At 39.4% G+C, this 24,179-nt stretch overlaps 1 protein-coding gene across 1 annotated transcript in view; it reads left to right on the forward strand.

Moving 5' to 3' along the window:
- MAP3K9 (mitogen-activated protein kinase kinase kinase 9) overlaps positions 1 to 20,127 on the forward strand; it is a 61,001-nt gene extending 40,874 nt beyond the window's left edge. Inside the window, exons 7-11 of the mRNA XM_059849651.1 lie at positions 737 to 859; positions 1,608 to 1,761; positions 7,352 to 7,464; positions 8,125 to 8,940; positions 9,284 to 20,127. Of these exons, the coding sequence (XP_059705634.1) occupies positions 737 to 859; positions 1,608 to 1,761; positions 7,352 to 7,464; positions 8,125 to 8,940; positions 9,284 to 9,765 (1,688 nt within the window). The 3' untranslated portion in view covers positions 9,766 to 20,127. The remainder of the gene's footprint in view (positions 1 to 736; positions 860 to 1,607; positions 1,762 to 7,351; positions 7,465 to 8,124; positions 8,941 to 9,283) is intronic.
- Positions 20,128 to 24,179: the final 4,052 nt, after the last annotated feature.

The raw sequence follows: 24,179 nt of genomic DNA on the forward strand, positions 1-24,179 counted from the left end.
TGTAGGAATCTAAAAATTACCAAAAATACATTGATAGCTGTGAGGCTAAACCCCAAGATTGCGTGTTCATATGTGAACTCCTATTAACACGGAAGTGACTTCTGGAAGAAATGTTAAATATTAATAAGGTGTTGGCAAAGTCACTCTTTAAGAGTGAAGATGGTGATGTTAGCATTTCTACTTCAGATTCTTTATTTGGAGATTTAAATTTGTCAAAAAACCAAAAGTCTGGGGTTTGTAAATCACCTAGTGCTCATCATTGCCTCAGGGATGACAACTTGCACTATATTCTTTGTTTTCTGGGAGACATTGGCTGTTCAGAAGAGAAATTGTGATAAAATGTGTTTGTTACCTATGCCTTTCTTTAGGTCTGCAAACACCTATTTTTGATCGTGCTTAAGAAACTGAGAGGTAAGGTGCAACAGGGGTATAATTTGGCATGACACTCAACACATCTGTGTGTGTATGTGTTTCACACATACACTAAGAAGATACATTTTCAGGGCTGTGAGTGCAACATTTTTGTTCTAAATTCTTGTTGTGCACAATGGGGAAATAGCACTTAGCTGTAAAACTTCATTTCTACATAGATCCCATAAGTTGCATTCTTTGAAAGTTACCATAAATTATTATTTATTTTTTTCTTATATTAAAAAAAAAGAGAATTTTAATTGTGTCTTTCTGCTTTTTTTTTTTTTTTTTTTTTTTTTTTTTTTTTTTTTTTTTTGCTAAACAGATTTTCAGCATAAATTCACTGTGCAGGCTTCTCCAACGATGGACAAAAGGAAAAGCTTGATCAGTAGCTGCTCCAGCCCTCCTGCAAGTCCTACCATTATTCCCAGACTCAGGGCCATACAGTGTAAGGGGCTCAATGTAGTATTGAATTTGGGAAATGTGCAGTCTGTCAGCGTGGTAAGATGCCAAGATTCCATATCTAGGACAGGGCTGTTAAAGAAAGCACCTAAAACATTTGCCTTGTGCCTTGCATGTATATATTTGGAGAGAAAAATTGAGTGTCTTAGTGATGGAGGGAGTATCACCACCTTTGGAGCTAACACCATGCTCACTCAAGTTTATGAAATATTGCTGTTTCTATAGAAAATATATTCCTTAGGTGTGCAAGTTAATTTTAAAAAATACTAATTTGCAGAGTAGATTTGTAAAACATTGCTGTAGTGTATTAAGTTACTGTTTTAAGGAAGTAAAAACAAGGGCATTTTCATGCAAATAATGTTCCCATAATAACACAGAATTAGGCAGACATGCATGTCCTAAAATTATGAAAGTTGTATTAACTAATGTATAGTGTTTGTATTGGAAATCACAGCACTTGTGTGTTTGGTTTCAAACCGGTGGTTCTAAAGAGACACTGGAGATAGAATAGAGTTGGAAAGGCTACCTATACTTAAAAGGATTAGAGAATGCTTAATTTGGCATTTGGTTGTTAGATTTGTGTTGATAAATGGTCAGAATTATGGGAAAATCACTTTTATTACTATTCCTGTTCTGGCCTATGTTTTATTCTTTATGTTGCCATGGAACCAATTATTTTAATTTGTGTGTCTGTTTTTCCTTCCCATTTTCCACTGTTCTTTCCACCTGTGAAGTGACACCTGCTGAAAGCAGTAAAACATGGGGACGAAGCTCAGTCCTTCCAAAGGAGGAAGGAGAGGAAGAAGAGAAGAGAGGCCAGAAGAAAAAGGGACGCACTTGGGGACCAAGCTCACTTTGTCACAAGGAGCTAGGTGCAGGAGAAGAGGGGTAAGAGAGGGCCTGGAGGAAGACTCATTTCTAGGTTCTAAAAGTGGTCATGAGCTGGCTCACAGGATATTTGCCTATCCACTTGCAAATGCCTTTCTGCTTCCAAACTTCTTTCCTGTGCCAGAGATGTTAGAGATTCAGAAAAGTTTAAAAAAATTGCATTCGGTTTATTTATGTAGCAATGGATGTTTCACTGTCTGGTATTACGTTGTTAGGTGTATTTGTAAGCTGTCAAACTTCTTAGGTGTGCGAAACTCTCTGTAGTAGGTCTTCTGTGTTTTAAGGCTCAGCTTTCTGTAGTTTCATTGTCTTAAATGCTAGTATATAAGAAGTATCTGGTAAAGCCAAGCAAATATCTTCTCTTTAGTCTTTTGACAAAGACATGTACTTTGAGTGAATAAGTCCTGAAGGTGATTTTTGCAGAAATACAGGTTGTACCTCTGTTTCTATAGGTTATTGTTCTGTGGCTTCTTTTTTTTATCTTTGTGTGTATGAATTTTTTATACCAGGACTCCAATGAATCATTGCTGGAATGCTGCTTTAAACATAGGGCTATTTTGGCCTTCTAAAAGATTTGAAAGCTTGGTAATTTTTAGTAATGTTTGAGTGTTTTCCCCCGATAAACTGATGGTTTGACTCTTGCCATGTTTTTTAGCAGGGAAAATAAAATAGTCAGTTATAATCTTTATCTTTACTATTTTTTGGTCAGGTGTGAAATGCCTGAAAAATTGATGTTTGCATAGTGCATCAGTATTGTAGCCCCCTGCAAGAGGACCTGGATCTATTAAAACGTGTTCTCTCTCTGAGATATTCAAGGCAGGACAATATGGAGGAAGCTTCTTTGACTGCTGCCTATGCTTTACCTGTTTGACAAATAGAGGATAGGATAATATTCTAAGGAATTAAAACAGATGTCACACTTTACAATCATTAATTATGTAAAAGGAGGGGAGATCACTGAAGCTGGAAAAAAAACACTTCTACCTTCAAATCACATTCTTAGAATTCTGGGAATAGACCTCTTCCATTTTCTGTTCATTACTGTACAGTCTGAAGCACTGATTGTTTTTCGGCACAGAGAGCTGGAATGGAGTTGCATGCAAACTGTGGTTGCTCATAAAACTGTCCTGTTCTCTCTACAACTGAGATGTTCTGTAGTACTCAGAGTCTCTTCTAGGGAGACTTGATACAGATACCGCATTTTGCAGAGTGTCTGAAACATGAGAGTTGTGCTGAGGGGGCAGTATGGCTAACATACAATGAACCACTCCTTGCTAAGATCATGCCAGACTGCAGACTTTAATTTAAAGGGAGCAGAGTTGCAGTAAATATTAGTTGACTCAAAAGATAGTTCTTGTTATTTTTAGTATTTTTAAATTCTTGTTTTACACAGGCAATAAAACTTCATTGAATATTTAAGGTTGGGAAAGACCTTTAGGACTGAGTCAAACCATTAACCTAGCCTCTACTTTCACCTAGCCTTTACTGTTCACCAGTGAACCATCTCCCCAAGTGCCATATCCACACATCTTTTGAACATTTCCAAGGATGGTGATTCTACCACTTTCCTGGGCAGCTTATTCCAATGCCTGAGCACCCTTTCAGTGAAGAAATTTCTCCTAATACTTAATCTAAAGCTCTCTTGGTGCAAGTTGAGGCCACTGTCCCGTGACTTTTTACTTGTGTGAGGAGGTTGACTCCCACCTGGCAAGACTCTCCTTTCAGGGAGTTGTAGACAGTGATAAGGTCTCCCCCAGCTTCTTTTTCTGCAGGTTAAACAACCCTAGCTCTCTCAGCTGTGCTTCATACGAGTGACCTTCCCCTTCCCCAGCTCTGTTGCCCTTCTCTGAACATGCTCCAGCTCCTCAGTGTCTTTCTTGTAGTAATGGCCCCAGAACTGAACACAGGATTTGAGGTGTGGCACTGAGTATAGGAGAACAATCACTTCCCTGACAGGATGGCTTTGGCTTTCTTGGGTGCACTGCTGGCTGGGTGCACTGCTGCCTCATGTTCAACTGCCTGTTGACCAGCATCCCCAGATCCTTTTCCACCAAGCAGCTTTCCAGCCACTCATCCCCACTGATGGGGATGAGTAGCATTGCATGGGGTTGTTGTGACTGAAGTGCAGAACCCAACACTTCACCTTATTGTACCTTATACAGTTGGCCTCGATTTGTCATCGATGCAGCCTGTCCAGATCCCTCTGCAGAGCTTCCTGCCCTCCAGCAGATCAACACTTCCACCCAACTCAGTGTCACTGCAAACTGACTGATGGTGCCCTCAATCCCCTTATCCAGATTATTGATAAAGATTATCAAACCGGGCCGACCCAAATACTGAATCATAGGAAAATTGGGGTAGAGTGGAGAGCTAAACTTAGGATAGAGAAGTCCAGTTCAAGTGTTCTCCATAATGCCATTCTAGTAGCAGAAATGGTGCTGTTACTGCTGCTTATGGGAGTTTGTGATCCAGGGAACTTTTATCTTCATAAGTTTTATCACTTTCCATGTATTCTTCACAGGAGATAATTCCAAGTTTATTTGAGAATAACATTGTGATAATTGCAGTGACCTATAATTAACATCAGTAAAGGCAGTCATGAAAAGATGATACAATGATTATTAATGCTTCTCTGTCTTTGATCATAAAGAACATGCACAGCAGCAGAAGGGTTTTGTACTGAATTTCAGAGACTGGATGAAGCTTCATGTTGGACTAGTTCTGTGGCAGTTCAGTTGTGATCTTCCAGTGTATTCTCAAGGATATACCATGAAGTTTTAATTGTCTTTAAACTTGGCATTGATTAGTCACAGGCTTACCTATGGCATGGGTGATGGTCACCCTGCTTTTCGTTCAGGTTACTAATTTTACAGAAGGTGATAGTAACTGTAACTTAAAGTCCTTTAGCAGTTATATCTTAAAATCTTGAAAGCTAAATAGGGGTGAGCCTGGCAACAGCTTTTTTTTTTTATTCACCACAGTATTGTATTAATGTCTTAATGTGGTATTACAGACTGGTATTGAGACACCAGAGATGCTGTCTTAGAGTTGCAAGGAAGTTTTTTGCAATTTGCTGAGCAAATAAACCTTGTCATCTTACCATTCCTAAAAAGAGGTGCCTTTGACTTCCCAGTAGAAAAAGACAACAGAAAAGTGTCTCAATCATAATACAACAAAGTAAGTAACAACCTTCTGGTTAGTTAATCTAATAAATAGATTACAGGTAAGAAGTCTTTAGGTTCCTGGGTTATGTAGGTGATTGAAATATAGTTTTAGTGCTAGTGCTTTCAAATCATTCCAGTTGCTCTTTCTTTAGGGCAATAGCAGACAGTACTGCTCTAGTAGGAACATTCTCTAAGTCAGCATGTTTTGAATTGTTTTCAAATGCACACCACTGTCTAATTAAAATTATGTGCAGCAATCTTCTGAACAGGTCTTTGAGGTCTGCTTGTAATTTATGGGGAAAAGAGAAGGAGCAAAAAATAAAAGGAAGGATGAAAATTTTATAGCCTTAAGGCAAATGTAGGAGGCCTTGAAATTATTCTGGTAGCTATTTATCTTCCTGTTCAGACTGAGCTGCACTTTGACAGTAACAGCAAACCTTCAGTCTGTTCTTTGCAAAGGAAGATTGCTCTGAGAAGTCAAAAAGAAGCAAACTAAGTTGAGTCTGTGTTTTCCCAGCTCTGTGGAAATTTCATCTTCCTCAGTAGTTCTCTACCCATATTATAAGAGCTTTGAGTTTCAGTTTTGGAGGTGTTCACACTGCTAACATGGTTCATTTTCACTCACCAGCTTTCCCCTAATATGTGTCTCTGTTTATAGTATGTATCCTAGGTAGTCATGTTGCACACCTGGGTAATTCAGAGCCAACATACATTATTTGGTGTGTTGTGTTACAGAGATGAGTTACACAGCTGTGGAGGGAGTAAATCAGAACAGACCCGCACACTGAATGGCATGTGTGTTATAACACCCTGTGGTTGTGTGTCTTGACAAATAGGGTTCAGTGCTGTGCTGTCTGGATTCGAGGTTGCAGCAGGGTACTGTATGTGCCAGAATGGTTAATGAGGATGGGCTTGCAATCCAGTTGAGGACTGCACAGCATACTTTTAGTGTAATGTCTACACCACAGTCATCAACCAACTGATCATGTGCTGGATCAAGTTTAGGTCTTGTGGCCTTGCTATTGCTGCAGCATTGGTGACAAGTACAGCAACTCAATTGGGTAGAGGGTAGAGGAAAAACTCATACCAAGGCAAAAAAATACCCCAATATACAAAATTTTTGAAATCCTGGAATGGAAGCTGTCTTAGAAATGCAGAATAATTCTGGTCGAGAATAAGAAGAATGAGAGGTAACTTACATATGGTTGTATTTCCTTTTCTCTTTAAGGGAATGACAGTAGTGAATTATGTAGCTTACCAAAAACCAATGCAAGTTAGTAACGGAGTTAGAAGAGATCTTATATCTGAGTTTTCTGTTCTTTCAATAACAAGTCAATGATTTTGTGTGTCCAGTTGAGATCATTCAGACTATCTGCTGATCTTTTTATTCCTTCCACGTAATTTCTGCCTATTCTAAGAGTATGTGGCTTTTCACCAACACCGTGATGTTGGAGTTTGTTGGAGAAAGGCACAAAAAATTTTCCAGTTCAGACTATGTTGATAAATGAATAATAAAACTTTGAATATTGATATATCAGAAGGTTGTGCTGCTAATCAAAGTTGTTGACATATCTGATGTCATGAAACTAGTGCAAGATGATGATAATGAAAACCTACGAATAGAGATGACTAATAATTTCAGGAGCCTGGTAACATATGTTTAGACACAGGCCAAAGTAGGGATTTGGGTTTGGGTTCTTCTCTTGGTCTTTTTTTGTTTGTAAGTAAAAGAAACGATGACATGGTTTATAAGTTTAGTTGCCTTTTTTCCCATAATCCAGAGCTTGTGCTTTTAACTGTACTTCAATACAGTGTTGTCTTTATAAGAAAAATATTGGGGTTTATAACACAGAGACATGGCTTTGCTGTTATAGTGACTTTAGCTTATTATTTTATTTGTCCTAGTGAGTGATGTTTGAATTTCATTGTTCATTTGTGTTTCACATGAAAACATTTTTGGACGTGTTTTCCCCTCCCCTTGCTGATCAATTTATTTTTTACCTGCCATGGTAAGATTGATTGCAAAAAGGAATAAAGATTTAAAAAGATTATGCCTTAATTTAAAAAGAAAATGTTTCATCTGATTTTTGTATTGGTGCCTTCTGTTATTCTGCATTCGTAGCTTGCTAGTTATTAGCAGAGGCCTTTTGACTGCTACAGTGTAATGAATGAGGAACAGACCTTTTTTTTCTTTTTTTTTTTTCTTTTTCTCTCTTTTTTCTTTTTTTCTTTTCTTTTTTATTCTTTTCCTTTTAAAGTGCTTTAAAGTTGTCAGAAAATTTCTTGCTGTGGGAGGACTTCAGATCTATGTAGTTGAGATGAATACAAGCATACCCTACGTAAATCAATAGAGAATATATAAGAGGAGGGGAGAATGGATACTAGTTGTGAGCATACATTTTCTCACATTCTTCTACTATTTTCAGTCTGAAAGCTCTGGTGGAAGGATGCAAGCAGTGGTCATCCAGTGCACCAAATCTTGGGAAGATCCAGAGAACTGCACCTGCTTTTCCAGGATTCACCAGCTTGGCAGAGATGGGTAAAGGAATTCCCTGGACTTGGTATTCTCATCCCCGCTTCCATTCACATTTCACTGAACCTCTTTCCTGACCTTCAGCTGGTACCTTACAGCAATGTTTTAATTTTGTTTGGTATCTGTTTTTCTTTTATTCTTTGTCAAGTATCCATTTTCTCCTTCTGGATTTTCTTTTTCACCTCACTGCTTGTGCTTCTCCCTCTGTCAAGCTAAAAAGCTTCTGTTAATTCTCCTCTAGCTCCATGCTGTGTCTCAGCTTCTTTCCTGAATAATGATATTTACATGTGCAGCATGCTTACACCTTCACTTGCAAGGAAAAATCCTTAAAATTTTTCTACCTTTTGCTTCTCACTCACAAACACAAAAATTTACTCTAGAAGTTACTGAGGTGTAGGTTGCCTTTGAAATGCTGTTTTGCAATTAATCTCAAGGGGGTGAATGCTTCACTGATTTCTTTCACTTCGATAGTGTTTCCAGTTACTTCTCTCAGCCCATCTTCTTTGGAAACAATAGACTGTATTTGGGAGTTGATAAATGATGTTTGTGAGGAGAACAGTTGCATCTTCTGAGTAGAATGTTATTTTGAAGTATATTTGTGAGACAATGAAATTTGCCAGTGCAAATGTTACATTGACACAAAGTCTATTTTCATTTGCTTTCCAGATGATGAGGACAGTGAATGTTTTAATGGAGAGGGCAAAGTGCACCCTTCACCTGTGCACAATCAGTCATACCTCTGCATCCCATTTCAGAAGAGTGAAGAATGGGATGGCCCTTCTAGTGATGCCAATGAGGAGTCCACCCCTGTAAACTCTGCTACCAGTACCCCGCAGCTGACACCCACCAACAGCCTCAAACGTAGCGGCTCCCACCACAAGCGATGTGAAGTTGCATTGCTTGGCTGTGGAGCAGTGCTGGCTGCTGCAGGCCTGGGTTTTGATCTGTTAGAAGCAGGGAAGTGTCAGCTGCTGATTGAGGAAGAGCCAGAGGTGCCCAAGGAAGAGAAGAAGAAGCGTGACAGCATTTTTCAGCGAGCTGGACGCCCACGCAGGAGCACTAGTCCACCTTCCCGGAAGATCTTCAGGAAGGATGATCCCCTGTTGTTGCTAGGCGAGCCATCCACATCCCTCACCCTTCTTTCCCTGTCTTCCATTTCCGAATGTAATTCCACCCGGTCCCTGCTGCGCTCAGACAGTGATGAGATTGTGGTTTATGAGATGCCTGTCAGCCCAGTGACAGTCAAAGCTCCCTTGCCAGCCATTACAAACCCACTGGTCAATGTCCAGATCGAGAGGTTCAAACAAGACCCCAACCAGTCCCTGACTCCCACACACGTGACAGTCTCTTCCCACACCCAGCAAAGCGGACACCGGCGCACACCTTCTGATGGAGCCATCAAAGGGGGTGGACTGGTTGTCAATGGGTGCCCAACCAGTGGATGCCCTTCCAGTAGCTGTTTAACTGGAGCACTGGGAGCAGGTAGGTTTTCAGCCATCTTCCTTTTCCTCTTTAGAGTAAAGACAGAAGCAGTATAATTACTTGTTGCTTATACATTTGTTGAGATGACCAGCCCAAAAGAATTGCTTGTGGAGGCTATCTTTACACAAGTAGGGAACAGAATAATGCAGTAATGGTTTTGGTTCCAGCATCTTCAGATTGCCATAATTTTGAAGATACAGAGTTTGTAAATTCTGAATGAAGGCTTTCTGCTTTGAATATGATTTTGCACTGTATATACAATAAACTAAGATCTGTAGGAACCACTTAACAGTGACAGCTAACATGTTTTTCCCTCTTCTCTTACATTGTCTGTTTTGGATAGGTGTATTAAAAACACCTAGTCCAAGCAGAGATCCCAGTGAGGTCCCTCGCCTGCCAGACCCCAACCTTGTTTTTCCTCCAACCCCGAGACGATGGAATGCACAGCAGGATCCCACACTGGAAAGACCCAAGACACTGGAGTTCCTACCCCGGCCACGCCCTGCAGCCAGTCGGCAGCGGCTTGATCCCTGGTGGTTTGTGTCACCCAGCAATGCCAAGGGTGAATCTTCTGCCAACAGTTCAAGTACTGATACTCCAAGCAATCTGGACTCTTGTTTTGCTAGTAGCAGCAGCACTGTAGAAGAGAGACCTGGACTACCTGCACTGCTTCCTTTCCAGGTGGGTCCTCCTGCAGAGGAGCGGACACTGTTGGACATGGATGCTGAGGGGCAGAGCCAGGACAGCACCATTCCGCTATGCAGAAGTGAACTTAACACACACAAAGCTGCAGCATATGAACTCAAGCAAGAATTCTGGTCTTAATATGAAACCACTGGGGGCAGTGAGCCCCTCTAAATTCAATCCTACTTTTTGCACTGAGAATGCACTTTGAAAACAGATGAGATGGAGGGATGCTACAGAGATCATATGGTGCTGCCTCTGCTGAAGATATGTTGTCAGCTGCCTGATTTTTGTCTGCATTTGGGTGAAACTTGACAACTCTGAGCTGCTGACTTTTGCTGTGGGGTTTCCCTGTAGTCTTCCCTGCCCTCTTATTGCAGTTTGAATCTGCAATGAGCTAAAATTATCATATCAAAGTCTTTTGTTACTGACCTTGTAGGATTTGGCACTTGGCAGTAAGTATATTGGTATCCTGGTATTAATCAGTATTTTCAAATAATAGTCAAATATTACACTACAGCAGACATCAGTGTTTGATATTTTCCCAAGGAATCCAGAGCAGAAACAAATAAATATCTGGAGACTACCTTCTCTGAAATACATTCAGATCATTAGACAGGCCTGGGAATCATCATGCCCCCACTGAAATAGCAGAAGTAGCTATCTTAAGACTTGTTTGTCCTCTTTTGCTCATGTGATAGTGTAAGGTGGAACAGATGGCAGGGGAAGGGCATGGCGTCTCCACTGGTGGAGGTCTTTGAGAGCAGGTGAACCAGACTGTTGGAAACAAGTAGGTGTAGTTGATCCTGGCTTCAGGGTAGGTTGGATGAACTTCAGTGATCTCCTGAGGTCCCTCTCAGCCCTATTTATTTTATGACCCTGTGCTTTCAAGATGAAGGCTTATAGTTTAGCTGTTTAGCTTGGGTTTGTTTTTTTTTTCAGACTTTTGTTCCATCAGTCTCTTTTCTTCCCACCCTGTTTCTCAGGCTCATAGTCAAGTTGCCTCAGCTTTGGGAGGGGAGTTAGCAGAAACTTTCTTTAAAGATGTGTTGGCTTGCAGAAGGAAGTAAGTTATGTGTTTCCAAATATTTTTCTTTCTATTTTTTTCTCCTTTCTTATGCCTTTCAGGAGTGACCCATGAAACCCAAGACTGTTCTTATGCACACTGGTACTTGTTTAGGCTGTTTTGAAAATAAGGCTTGTTAGTAGTTGGATTGTGCAAACAGGAATCAGAGCATCTGGATTCTGTTTTATTTTGTCACTGACTCACTGTGTGACCCTGGGCAAATAATGTAACCTCTGTGCCTGAATTTCCCCATCTGTAAATAATAGGAATAATACCTACCTCACAGGGGGAGGGGTTGGGACATATATAATAGGTATAAAGTCCTTTGAGATCTTTGAGTGAAAGGCACTATAGATATGTAGAACTTTGTTCTTGTTCAGTTATGTAAATCACTCCTAGATCTGGAGCAAGAATAGAGCCCTGTCTGGAAGGAGGAAGTCACACAAATAGGGAGTGCCTGTGCTCAGAGTTTTCTGTACAAAGACTTCAAGTGTGTCTGTGCCACTGCAGATATGTCTTACTGGCTGTAATGAGAGCTTCAATGTTCCCCAAATTTGGCATTATATATAAGGGATGTGGCCTTTATGTGAGTGTAATAGGGTAGTCTGCTTTATTGCAGGGTACAGCATGTCTGTTCACTGTTTTTGTACAGATCTGTGCTTGTTTTGCTAATCTGCTGATATTTGGTTGCAAATAAGTCATTTGACAGTGCTGCCAATGCAGTGCTCAGCCTGTTGGGGCAGTCCAGTCCTGCTGTGAAGGCAGGAGAGCTGAATACTTCCTGCAGCTGTCAGCACAGTGAACTTGTGTGTTTAGATGTTTGTAACCTGATTTTAAAAACCAGCATGTTTGAGGAAGAACTGTATGTAAGGCTTTTTAGTTCTGTGTGAGGACTGAAACCAGCATGTTCCCATTAGTCAAGTGCACCTTTTTTTCCAAGGATTACAGTATGTTTTGTTTTGAAAGGTCACATATTTCTTGTTTATCACATTCCATGGAAAATGCTTAATGGCAGAATTACTTTCTGCTGCCTATTAAATGCTCCAGAGCTAGCCTTAATGGTGCTACACTAGATGTTGAAGCTGGAGACACTGTTGACTGTTTAGACAAGGTATTATGATAAGGCAAGATGGAATGGGATTCAGATACTTAAAGAAAACATTTCTGACTATTTTGTTAAATTTAGAGCTTTGGCATTATTGATTTCTTAAGCATCCTTTTGCTTTCCATTTCTGAAAACTCAGTTTGTGACCCAGACACTAGCGAAAAGGCAAAACTCATCCAACAGATTGCTGATTTTGATTGTGCTATAAATCAACCTTAATGTAATCTCAGTAAGAGGCTGTGTCAGAGGGATTTGAAAGAAGGACATGAAAATAATTTATTTTTCATAGTCTTCCTTATAATTTTAAAAAGTCTGGAACAAAACTGGATCAGCTGTTATGAAATGAAATGTTTTCTATCCAAAAGGTATCATTATAAATGTCATAGGGAATATCATCTGCTCTGCAAAGGCATCACCTGGAATAGCTCTATTTGAACAGAAATCTTTCAAATCCATTTACGTGCATGAAATGGGAGGACACCTTTCTAGGTCACACTATATAACTCAGTCTGCTAAACTTTGTAATATCTGGCCAGCTGATTTCACCAAATGAACTTTTAAGGTTTCTGTCAAGTTCCCAGGAAAGATAAACGTAAAGGCAAGTTGTTCAGTCACCTCTTTTACTTGGGAAAGTTGAGGATGAAGAATTAATCCCCCCTTGCCCCTCTCCCCCTTTTATATAATCACTTGGTGAAGGTGGTATGTAGCTGAAGTTTGAGAAGTACTTTGCTGCAAAGAGTATCTTCCCTAATCCCAAGTGGACATTGCTACATCAAAAAACTTGGTAGGACAGATGACAAGAGTCAAGGTTCCAGGTCAGGGTTACCAGATTAGATACTGTTATTACAAAGCTGCCAGACAGACCAGTTAGAAGCGTATTGGTTGGTATGTGTTTGTTTTGTAGTTTTTATTTGGTTTTTTTTTTAAACCTTTCTTCAATACAAATATCGTCATTGAATCTAGCATGTGAATTAACCTGAGGAAGTCTTTGAGCAACCACCCATAACTGTCTTCCAGTGGCCAACCTGAAGTATCAGGCAAGAGGAGTCAGTTCTGGAAACAAGGCTCCTGACTTCAGTAGGTATTCTCTGGCAGGCAGAGAGGGAGTTCTCAAGAGTTGTCATGTATTTTACCTTAAGCACTCCAAAAGCTTTTGCAGCCATCGTCCTAAAGCCCAGAGTCTGTGTGCATGTTTAAGCTGGGTCAAAACCTCTCTCTGTATCCATCTGTCCCCTCCTGGCTTGAATTCTCTGCTTTCTTAATCTGTTGGAGTTTTTCCTTCCCAGTTGTGGGAGCTGAGGTGCTCCAAATCTCCAAAGAAGTGGTTGACTCTATTCCACTAGACAGTGAGAAGGTATGAGCCCGTCAGCTCAGAAAGCTTTTTTTCCCTACCGGTTGCTAGTATTTCCATTTGTCAGGGAAACAAAAAATGTCAGAATATTGGTCATTGACCTACCTTTATAGTAGTATTCTTGAGGAAGATGGTGAAAATCTTACTTAAAAAATTATAATAAATGTATTGTTTCATAAATGTCTGAATAAGTTGCACTTTTGTTTTGTCTGAGAAAATGAGAAAAAGAAAACATGAAAGTCACTGAACAGTCTAAAACAATGACAAAAGAATGGAGAAAAATACGTTTGAATACAAGCCTTACAAAGAGGAAGTGGCAGTTTTTAAACTGATAGTAATAATGAGATTGTAGCTGAGAGAAATGTTTGTGGTTTAGAAATATATTTGTATTTTCGTTCAGTCAGCTGGCAGTGTGTATCACTAATTTATGTAATTGATGTGCTGATTTAGGAAATAGAAAGAAGTTTGTCAGGCCTTCAAAGTATGCTATCCTTATAGCCTGTTTAGTTTTCCTATAATTGGAATATAATATAGATATTGGGGGGAAGGCACAGACATGGCAACCATTGCAAAAAAGGACAAATTTTTTGATACATTTCTACTGGTTTCATAGAAATTGAGTGTGGGACAAGTAGAGAGAAAAAAGCTGTTGTGTCAAAACTAAGGTGATAAATAGTTATGGATTCTTTTCTAATACTGTTGCTTCTTACAGACTGCACAGTGGTCTGTTTTACCAGCAACTTGGGTCTTAATCTCCTCTCAATCGCTTTCAGAGGTACAAATGTAACTTTTTATACATACTTTCCCTCCAGTTTATTATTGCAATTATTCAGCATGGGGCAGGGAACCTTGGTGAAAATACTCTATTTGTAGTAGTTTTCTAACAAAATTAGTATTTTTAAAGTGATTTTTTTTGCTATTGATGGGAAAAGACCTGTTCTGGTTTGGCCTGGTTTTATGACGAAATATTTTTCCGTACCTCTAGGAATGGGAGTAGTTGCCTTCCTCTTCATAGCATGCTGTTATCTTAAGACATTGTGGACAATACTGCAAAGAGATGTAACTTTGATATGTCACAAAACTGGATACCTCTCATTCTGTGGAAGGCGAGGCAGTAATGGTCAAGTAAAGAAGGTCTTTGCCTTTGGCGTGTTTTGTTCAATAAAACATGTAGGAAACGGCCGACCTTGAGTCGCCTTTCTATCTTGAGATTAATTCTTAGTTGAGACCTAATTCATATCTGTGGGATGAATGTGGGACCTGGAGTCTCATTGGAAGTATGGAATCAAACCTACTCCTGTGTCCCAAAATTCAGTGATAGCCTGTTATTTTTACAAGTAATTTTAAGCTAATGAGCTAATGTAAATAGGTTTGTTTCTTTTTGGTTTTTTTGAAATGTTTCTCCTTGGAAAACATGCTTCTTGCTTTCTAACCTTTTACATGCACTTTGGAGATACTCTCAAGAACTCTTACCAACCCTATGAATGAGAAGGGTTATATCTTGCAGTGTAATTTAAGTTCTCCTTTTGGCTTTTTTTTTTTTTTTAATATGAAAACGGACATTTACATTTGGAAAGTTTTCTGATCCTTACCCTGTCACTGAACAACAGTTTCTTAGCTTCCATGTTTATAACTCATTTAAGACTACAATTTGGGCAAAACTGGACATTAAAAGTGAAGGGATAGACATGTGTTAAAACATATTTGCAAACAAGCAATAAATACAGCAAATACAAGAACCAAAATACACTGTCACAGAGCATAACTTTCAGACTTAATGAATCTTTTGTTGATGGTATAATTAAGGTATCTATAGGAAAAAATGCCTTCTTATGTTTTTTCTTAAGTTTACTATTTTAATACTAGAATACAGTGGTTTGCACAGCCAGCTAATATGGTAGCTAGCTGGACAGAAAGGATCTTTAACCAAATCTGCTTTTTTTTTCCCCTCTTATTTTCAATCCAGGTTTTGGTTTAAATTTTATTTTTTGTCTTTTTTTGGTGTTTAACAATCAATACAGTCTTAAGAAGAACCTATTATTGTGAATCTCACTTTCACAGTTTCATTAGGCATTATGGACATGAATCTGTGGTGCTCCCTCTATTGAATGCATTTGTAGAAAGTCATGCTGCAGTTAAAATGTGCATTTGCTTTTGTTTTTTTCCCCATGCTTGGCTTTTTTAAACAGTTTTGCCACTGGTCAAAGATGAACGCAACTTCTGAAATTACCTACATAATCTTTTTTTTTATGTTGGAAGTAGTCACTCCCAGGTTAGGAAGTATGTACTTGAGTAACAATTAGCTTGCCACTGGTGACTGGGTAGTGGTTCTGATGTTGATACTAGAATTATTATTATTCCTTTCTAACAAGGACCTCCCATTTTTTGCAACTGGAAACTCTTCAGCACTTCCTCAACATTTGTATACAAGAAATATATTTTAGCTTATGTACATAGCTCACTATGTACAAAATACCTTTTGTACATATTGAAAAATCTTTTTCTTATAGGAACATAATTTTCCTACTGAGAATGGCTTTCTTGAGCTGTGTGGTTTTGTTTGTTAGTTTTCTGTTTGGGGAAATTGTTTATTTTTATTTTGTGTTTGGTTTTTAAGACTCCCATATATATATATATATATATATATATATAAAATGTATATATGTGTGTGTGTGTATGTGTGTTAGGTGCATCCTTGTATGCCAAGGTGCCTTCCATCTCACATATCTCCTTGCTAGGGCCTGAGGTTGGTTTTTTGGAGGGACCTCCTAGGTATAACTTTCAGTACTTTCAGGCCAAATACCATCACTGGAAACCTTTTGTGTCCTCCCATTTACCCTCCTGTGTTGAGCCACTTGCTATCACTGCCTGTCCCTATTTCTCTCCATTGGGGTTTTGGCCCCATCCCATCTTTGTTGGTTATTTATTCTTGTTGCCATAGTAACAAGTGTAAGGCAGAAAGCCATGCATATTTCAGATGTGCTTTGACCTAAAAGATTTCCACGCTAAAAGCATAAGATACAACTGAGGAAAGTGGAAGTTGGCAGGAAATAACACAGTGAAATTATCCCTCTTAATGTAAGTCAGAGGATAGAGGAATATTAGCTACTTGGTAAACTGTTGGCTCATAGTTAAATTGGATCCTAAAGAAGAATTTGAGGAATGTACAGTTACTTAATTTGATAGAATGATTTGGGTTGGAAGGCACCTTAAATGTCATCTAGTTCCAGTCCCCCTGCTATGGGTGGGAACGCTTTCCACTAGATTAGGATACTCAAAGCCCCATCTAACTTACCCAGTTTCTGGTTGGTTTTTGCTTTACCCTGAACTACCTCATCTGTAGAGATAGAATGGGCAGAAAGTCTAAGTTTTGGTAAGAATTGCTCTAAGTATGCAGTTAAGGTTACAATGAGATGGGAATGCAGAGGCAAACTTGAATTTGGCATGCAAATTCCTGATGGAAAAGTAAAACCAGCTATTCAGTTTATTAAGTTAAGATTATACTTGCTTTAGATATTTCTGTCTCCAAAATAAATAATAAAGGACAAAGTGGGGCATTTTTCTTGATAGTTTCTAACTTGTGGAAGAGTTGACTGTTCAGAGACAAAAAAGTGGAGATTTCATATTGGTCACTACTGCTTTTAGAAGTGATAGTCTCTTTTTTCAAAACAGATTTAAAAAAAAAAAAAATTTAATGTACTCTTCAAGTGGAGCTGGGCACAATCCTGATTGTTTTGTTGTATTTGCAGTATTGTTTTCCTAGTGTATCAGCTCCTAATACAATCCTTACTGTATCTGAATGCTAATAATGTGCAGGCAGCCCAATAGAACTAATATAAAGGAACTATAACACATTTTTAGTGTGCAGTATGGTGGTTTCATTAAGCCAGCTTGAACTACTGTTAAATCTGTTTGGATGGGTCAGATGGATGCACAGCTATGAAAAGGGGCCTTAGAACAAATCAGCAGGAGCAATGCCGAAGTTGTATTTGCTTAAAATAAGCAATTTGAAGAATAAGCATGGAGGGAGGCAGGGGGAAGGCCCTTAATTAATCAGAAATACATCCATCAGATGTTGTCCATGCTCAAACTTTAGTTGCCAGGATACCTAGTGAGAATATACATTGTGTTCAATGTGGCGGAAACCTCAACATTAGGACAAGAAGGATTCATTTTATATATGCCATTTCAGGCAGATTAACACTGTCTCCCATTCTACCTTGATTGTTTCAATTCAGCATTTTCTCAAGAGCAGATGTTGAGGTTGGATAAAACTGGCCTTCTCCTCTTGGAGAGACATATAGGTCTGAGAGAGAAGAAACATGGCTCTAGCCATGTCCTGATCTTTTGTGTCTTGTGATCTTAGCTGGAGAGGTTATAATGGTGCAGGAGGACATGCTGGTGTTGTTCCAAGCTTCATTAATAAGAATGCCGCTAGCAGCAATTAAGTTACAGAACAAACCTGGCCTCTGATTACTGTTTGGCATAGCTCAGTTGCACACTGAGCTCCTCGAGTCTCACTATACCTGGAGGCAAACAGAGCTGCTTCCTTGAATTCTGCTGGAATTTGTGAAAGTGGCCACTTCTCAGCTCGGGTAATTTGTTTTCTCCCAGGCCCGGTCAATGTCACAAAATCAGTTGTCACCCTCAACTTATTGCCCAGATACTCATAGTACACTTGTTCTTCTGTCTTGCATGCTTTAGTGAGCAGCTCTTACAATGTCAACAGGGTTAGCATTTGTATCTGAGCAGAGCAGCTAATATCTCTGAGCTGACTTTTCACACTGCATCTCAAGCAATTGTTACTCCATCAGTTCTGCCATTGCTCTATTGTCATGGTTATCTTGACAACTATAATATCCAGACTGTAAAGAATATAGCCACAGGTAAAAATAATAGGTAGAAAGGAAAGCATATTTAGGAGTGTTTGCCAGTTGAACTGGTTGAATTTGGCCAGTGCTCTTGGCAGAGAGTAGGATCCATTCTTTTGTAACATAGATCTCTTTGGGGGATGGCTTGGTTTGAACTGCAGAATTTATAGATTAATAGAGTCACATAAAGTCCATGGGCACTGGTGCCCATCATGTTTGGCAGTTATAAGAAGATACTGCATAAACCCAAGAGGAGCTAGTAATAAAAGTTTGTATTTAGGGTAATTAACTTTCAAGTTAAAAGGGAAGAGGCCTCAATTCAGAAAGCTCTTCATCACATACTTAAATATTACTGAAATCAATGGAATGTATTTTTGGGTCAAAATGCACAAGATCCCAGCTGAGCAAAGCTCTTTTAATCTGAATTGGAGGATTGTTGTGTAGAGACTGATGGTGAAGGACCAGGTTCTTACATTGATTGTCAGAGTAAGAAGTCAATTAACCTGAGGAACAAGTTCCTCAACAAGCCCCTGAGTAAATGCTGGTTTGATTGCTGACTCTTGTGGCCTTTCCATGGCTTCACATGCCATGCCTATTTGACTGCTACTTCTAACTATAAGCAGGGTAAGCTTTGAGAATGTTTTCTGACGTGGGGTGAAGAACTTCTGCATTAGCAGATTGCTAGCTGTAAAGGGGCAGTAAGTGGTGACTGGAGGCTGTGTGTGCAAATGGCAGTTTAACCTGATGCCTATTCTCAAGTGTTTCTTCTCATTTTACAAATGCATCCCTCCAGGCTGGTGGACAGACCTGACAAGCTCAGCGGTGATCAACATCCGCCACTTTTACTAGAGTTTTAGGATTCTTTTCTATCAGCTGTCAGCACAGCACACTGTGCTGCTGTATTTGATTTCTTTGTCATAAATTCAGGACAAGCTGAAAATATCTGAGATATTTTGCCTGACTTAAGTTGAGAGGCTTATATGGAGTGAGCAGGCAACAGTGGTGGAAAAATCAGGGAAAATACCTGTGCTTTTAACAATGTCTCTTCTGTGGCTTTGAAAGTCCAAGAATTTCTCAGCCAGAGAATGTATTTCCTCCTTCTTTTTATAAGCTACTTCTTTCTTTTGCCTTATCAATTGTGGATCTGCTCCTGCTTCTATTTCAAGCCAGATGCAAAAATCGGTGACCTGACTTTCCTAGGTACAGTGTTGTAAATCTGAATAACCAGGTGAGTAGATTTCTCTAGTGTAAGATCATGCTCCCATGTCTGATCCTTTGAGATATGGAATAGTTCCTGCTTGTGTTGAAATCACTTTGTGGAGGATGTTGGGTACTTCATAAGGAGCTCCAAACTCTGTAGGACTGGGATTTATCTTACAGCTCAAGTATTTCAGTCTGGTTTTGGAGACCTCTGTATGTCTTCTCTTCCGTTTATGGTGTTCAAAAGTCCGTTGCTATGGAAGTAGCACCTGAAGGTATGTTTTGCCCGAAGAACCTGCAATGAAGCAGTTACATTACCAAATGGCAATGTACCCCAGAATTGAGTAAAATAACAGAGGCCACCAAGTTTTTCTTGTTTGTGTGATGAAATGTTGTCAAATTAAGTGATTTGTTGGAGCCTTCCTTTAACTTCTGTACAGCGGTAAGCTTAGAGGAAAAGAAGATTGCATTATTTTTTAAAAAGCTTTATTTGTGACCTGGACTTGTTGCCTCTGACCCTCTTGGGCATAAATAGTTAAATTATATTAATGTCCAGTTTGTTTCACTGTAGGTAACACATCAACTGAATACTCTTGTGCATAATCTACTGTATCTTTCCTCTGTTCTGTGTCAATGTATTATGTGTATTTGGATTACAGTTCTTTTTGTATTAAATTATTTTATGTTATAGAACAATATTTAAGTGAAGCAAAGAGCTAATGGAAGTTGTTGATGTTTTGGGATTTCTTTTCTCTTTGCTCTTTTTTTGGATGTACTGTAAATTATAAACCAAGGATGCCAAGCAGGCTTGGTTCAATGGCTAAAATTATTGTATTACAGTGTAATGCTGATCTAGGCCTTGTCTCAACACTAGAGCACACAGACTTGAATAAAACTGTTATAAAAGCAATTATCTTCAGGCCTTGACTTCTTGGGTATGTGCTCCAAATTATTTCAAGCAGGTATTTAGAATAACAGTGGCATTACCTTGCTATGAAGATTTCAGAATTTTTCTCAGTACAACAAGAAGTTTCTCAGTCCTGATCAGCTAGTCCAGCTCTGGGTTCTCCATAGGGCTTTTGAAATGTTTTTGTGAAAACTCAGTTTAGTGCACGTCTTGGCACATAGTACCTGTCTGCTAAGCCCCTTCTGGCTTTTCGCTGAACCAAACAATTAATTGCATACCATTTTTATTAAGGCTAATATTTCTGTTCTGTTAGCTTGAGGTTTTTCTATTCTTTATTTAATATCCCAGCTAGAATATGAATCTAAATGGCTGGATGTGGAGCTTATACAGTAAGATGTTTTGTGCACAGTGACATTTAACAGATGGTTTAGATTCACTTGTGATGCTGTGCCTTTATCCCTGCCACATCATTCAGTGAGACAAAGTTACATGAAAAAGGATCTTTCCAAGCTGTTTTCATCTGCTGTCGGTGTGAAAGCCAGAACAACATGATTTTGATTCCTAGGTCATGTGTTTGAATCCTAGATTATACTTGTGCTCTTCTCTACCACAAAACCATCATTTCACATTTCTCTGCTTTAAGAAATGTAGCTGTATTGATGAAGGACTACGTACTACTAGCACTTAAATTTCATAATTTCCTTTAAAAAAAGATTTTTTTCTAATGCAGGTACATGCAAGAAATCCTTCACCCTTCCAACAGATGCAGAGACTGAACAATGCATAGGTAGGCTGCCTTTAGTCGTATATTCCATTTAGAGTGCTGTAGTCCTGTGTTTTGTGATAAACTAGGAGGACTGTGAACAGATAGTCAATTAAGTTAGTTAGAAATAATAGCATGCAAGATGAATTGCTTTTTCATTTGCTTTACAGAAGGTCTCTTACAGTGTTCTGTTTTTCAAGCTATTTTTCACTCCTCCCCAAATCTGGAGTGTCTCAAACTGAAATAAATATTTCTACCTCCTGTAATGTTCTGCAAAGTAGCATTATGTCTTAAAAGATTCAGATTTTCTAGCTGAATTTACTCACCTGATGACAAGGTTACCCCAATGTTCAAGCTGGCCTCATCAGCAACAGAAATCTACATGCATCATGGCAGATCAATTTCTGCCAGCAGCTGCAGCCTCTGCAGAACATGGCAGGAGCACAAAGCACTGGGGTAGAAGAGGAAAATAAAATAGCAGTTTTCTAAGTAGGGAAATCTTAACTTCTAGCAGAGAAGGAACATCTTAAATGAAAACTGACAGAGTCAGCACCGATGCAGAGCAAACACACCAGCAGATGCTTTAGGCTGAACAACTTGAGTTTTTCATTGTTTGATGTGTAGGCAAGGGTTGGGTGTACAAGTTCTACTGTGGCAGTGCAAATCATATGTGGCCTTTAGCCCTGAATGTGCTCAGGTGAAGAAATCACCATGTATTGCATTATATTCAGAGGCTGAAATAGTAAATGTAAGTGGTGCTCTGAAAGTCCATGGCATACCTTGATAAAACTTCTAGTAGACTTCCAAGGCTATGCAGATTAAGGGAGAAGAGGGCAGGCTTTCCTCTATCATGGAGCTCATATAACTTGATGAATTAATCTGCTATTTCTAGTGAAATTTTGACAGTCTTAGTCCTTCTGACATGGAAGTAAAGGGAGACGATGTCCTACTAAAGCTAGGCTTAACAAGAGTTTAATTACATGTACCATGAGAAGTTTGTAGGCATATTGCTATCAGGCTCAAACAGACTAAGCTCTTGAAAAATATCTGGAGTGAACATGACAATAACAAACATCAGAGTCTTTTAACAAGGATTAACAAGCTTTGTCTTCATGCTTGGGTACAATGGACACTGCAGTTTGCTTTGGCAGGGAAAGAAAATAATTGTAACTAAGGGTGAACAAAGCTCTGGCATTTTCAAGTAGACTTCAGCATGCTTTGCTCCTCTTTGCTGCTTCATCTGAAATCTTATTAAATAGCATGTGATTTACTTGCTGTTAAGTCCTCATTAATTTAACAATGAACAAATCTGAGTGGAATGAAAAGAGGCAGGATCAACTAATAGCACTCTGACACAAAGTAGAACAGAACCATAATCACTTTACTAAATATAACCAAAGTCTGTACACTTCATGCCTGCAAAATTTGCTCTCAATTTTATTCTTTTCTCCCCAGATCATGCTATCTTAACTTTATAACAAATCACAGGTTTTGAATGTTTTTAAAAAAACTTGAATGGGGTTACTTGTACAGCAGTAAGCTTAGAGGAAAAGATTATGACAGATTGCAGCCAGTATTAAAAGAACCAGCTCTGATGGATGTGAACATCGTACACCATCATGTTCTCCAATGGGGCCCTGAGACAGTAGTTGGAGAACTGCTCATTTTACAAAGAGCTTACTATTTCTGCAGCAGTCTGTAATTCTTGCTTTTGGTGATCTTCCTGCAATTGCATCTGGTTTTTCACTTTTGCTACAGGTACCCCCAGATCTTGCAGGCCTTATTTGGAGGTAAGAGAATCTTCTAAGCTGGTGCATTGTAAAGGAGAACTTCTTGACAATGACTTGTGACTGGAGCTGCTCTGTAAAGGAAGATGAACTGGAGCAAAGGGTGACTGTAGGGCAGTGGCCTCATGGATACCGTCCTAGAGTACCTGATCAAGCAGAGCAGGTCAAGTGACAGTACCTGGGGCCAGTCACAGTCCAGTGATCATCAGGCAAGTCTGTAGGAATAAGGCAGGTTCAAGGTCAAGTTAGGAAGGCAGAAAGGGGCCTGGGTGAGCAAGGTACTGGGCAAGTGTAGCCATAATCATAATTTAGCTGAGGCAAGGATTATGGGCAGGAAAATGTGGCTATTTGGTCAAGGCAGGAGGCTATGATGAGGTTTCTTATAGCTCTTGTCCCAGCCACAGCCATACAGCTGTATCTGAGCTGACCATGAGCCCAAGCAGCCAAACTGTAGAAGGGGCTGTTGTTACAGAGGCTGTTGGATATTTGGTGGGCCAGGCACCTATTCAATGACAAAATCCATTAAAGTTCATTATTATCTTTTTCTAGTTCTGCAGATCAGCATTGTAATCAAGTGTAGTTAGAGAATGAGAGGAGAGCCCAGATTTCACCACCACTGGGGGTTTCAGAAACTCAGCTTTTCCTGAGTCCAGTGGAGAAAGCAGCTCCTGCAGCCTCAGTGCTTCATATCTTCAATACAAACAGCTGAGATTCTCTGCTGGCCTTCTCCTCCTCCATGTAATTTTTTGTCTTTATAAACCAGTCTCCTTTTCTGCAATCACATAGCTTTCTCTAGAGCAATCTGTCATAACCATGTTTGCCAACTGGTTTCTCACCTGCATTCAATTCTGACATTAGGACCACACTTCTTGCATCCACCCCTTCAGGGTTAGCCTGAAGTCTTTTTCCCTTCACATGCATTGATTTTTACAAATTACATGCATGATAGGACTTTCTCATGAGTTATACACAGCCTTTCAGCAGTACTATTTCAAGCAATGTCCTTCACTGTCCCCCTACCTAAAGACATGAGTAAGGAATCAATATTATCAGATCTTAATTCTGAAATGGCATCACAGCCATTTGGTCTGTAGGGTTCCTCAACTTACACAGCTATCAGAAAAACAGATGTCTAAGTCTCAATTGCAAATTCTTTCCCATCCAACTAAAGATGGAACAGATTTTTAAAAAATTGCTGTTGGACAGTGCACAACTGAAAATGTCTGGTGGAGTGTAGGAGTTTGCTGCAGTAACCTGCTCTTTAAGCAAGTGCTTTCTGGACTTGAATCTACACAGTCTTGAAGATGTAAGTGCTACCTAATATCTCTCAGGAACAATAGGGCTTTTGGGACTAGGGAGGGTCAAGCAGAAACTTCTATGAGAGCCTTTGAGCAATAATAATGTTAAGTATTGCATAAGCCACAGCTGAGGATGTTGGAAGCTGTTTTCCTTTCCTCATCTAAACTATGCAGTGGGTGGTTAACAGCAAGCTTGCAAGAAAGCTA

The sequence above is a fragment of the Haemorhous mexicanus genome, chromosome 6, assembly GCF_027477595.1.
Source record: "Haemorhous mexicanus isolate bHaeMex1 chromosome 6, bHaeMex1.pri, whole genome shotgun sequence".
Taxonomy (NCBI): domain Eukaryota; kingdom Metazoa; phylum Chordata; class Aves; order Passeriformes; family Fringillidae; genus Haemorhous; species Haemorhous mexicanus.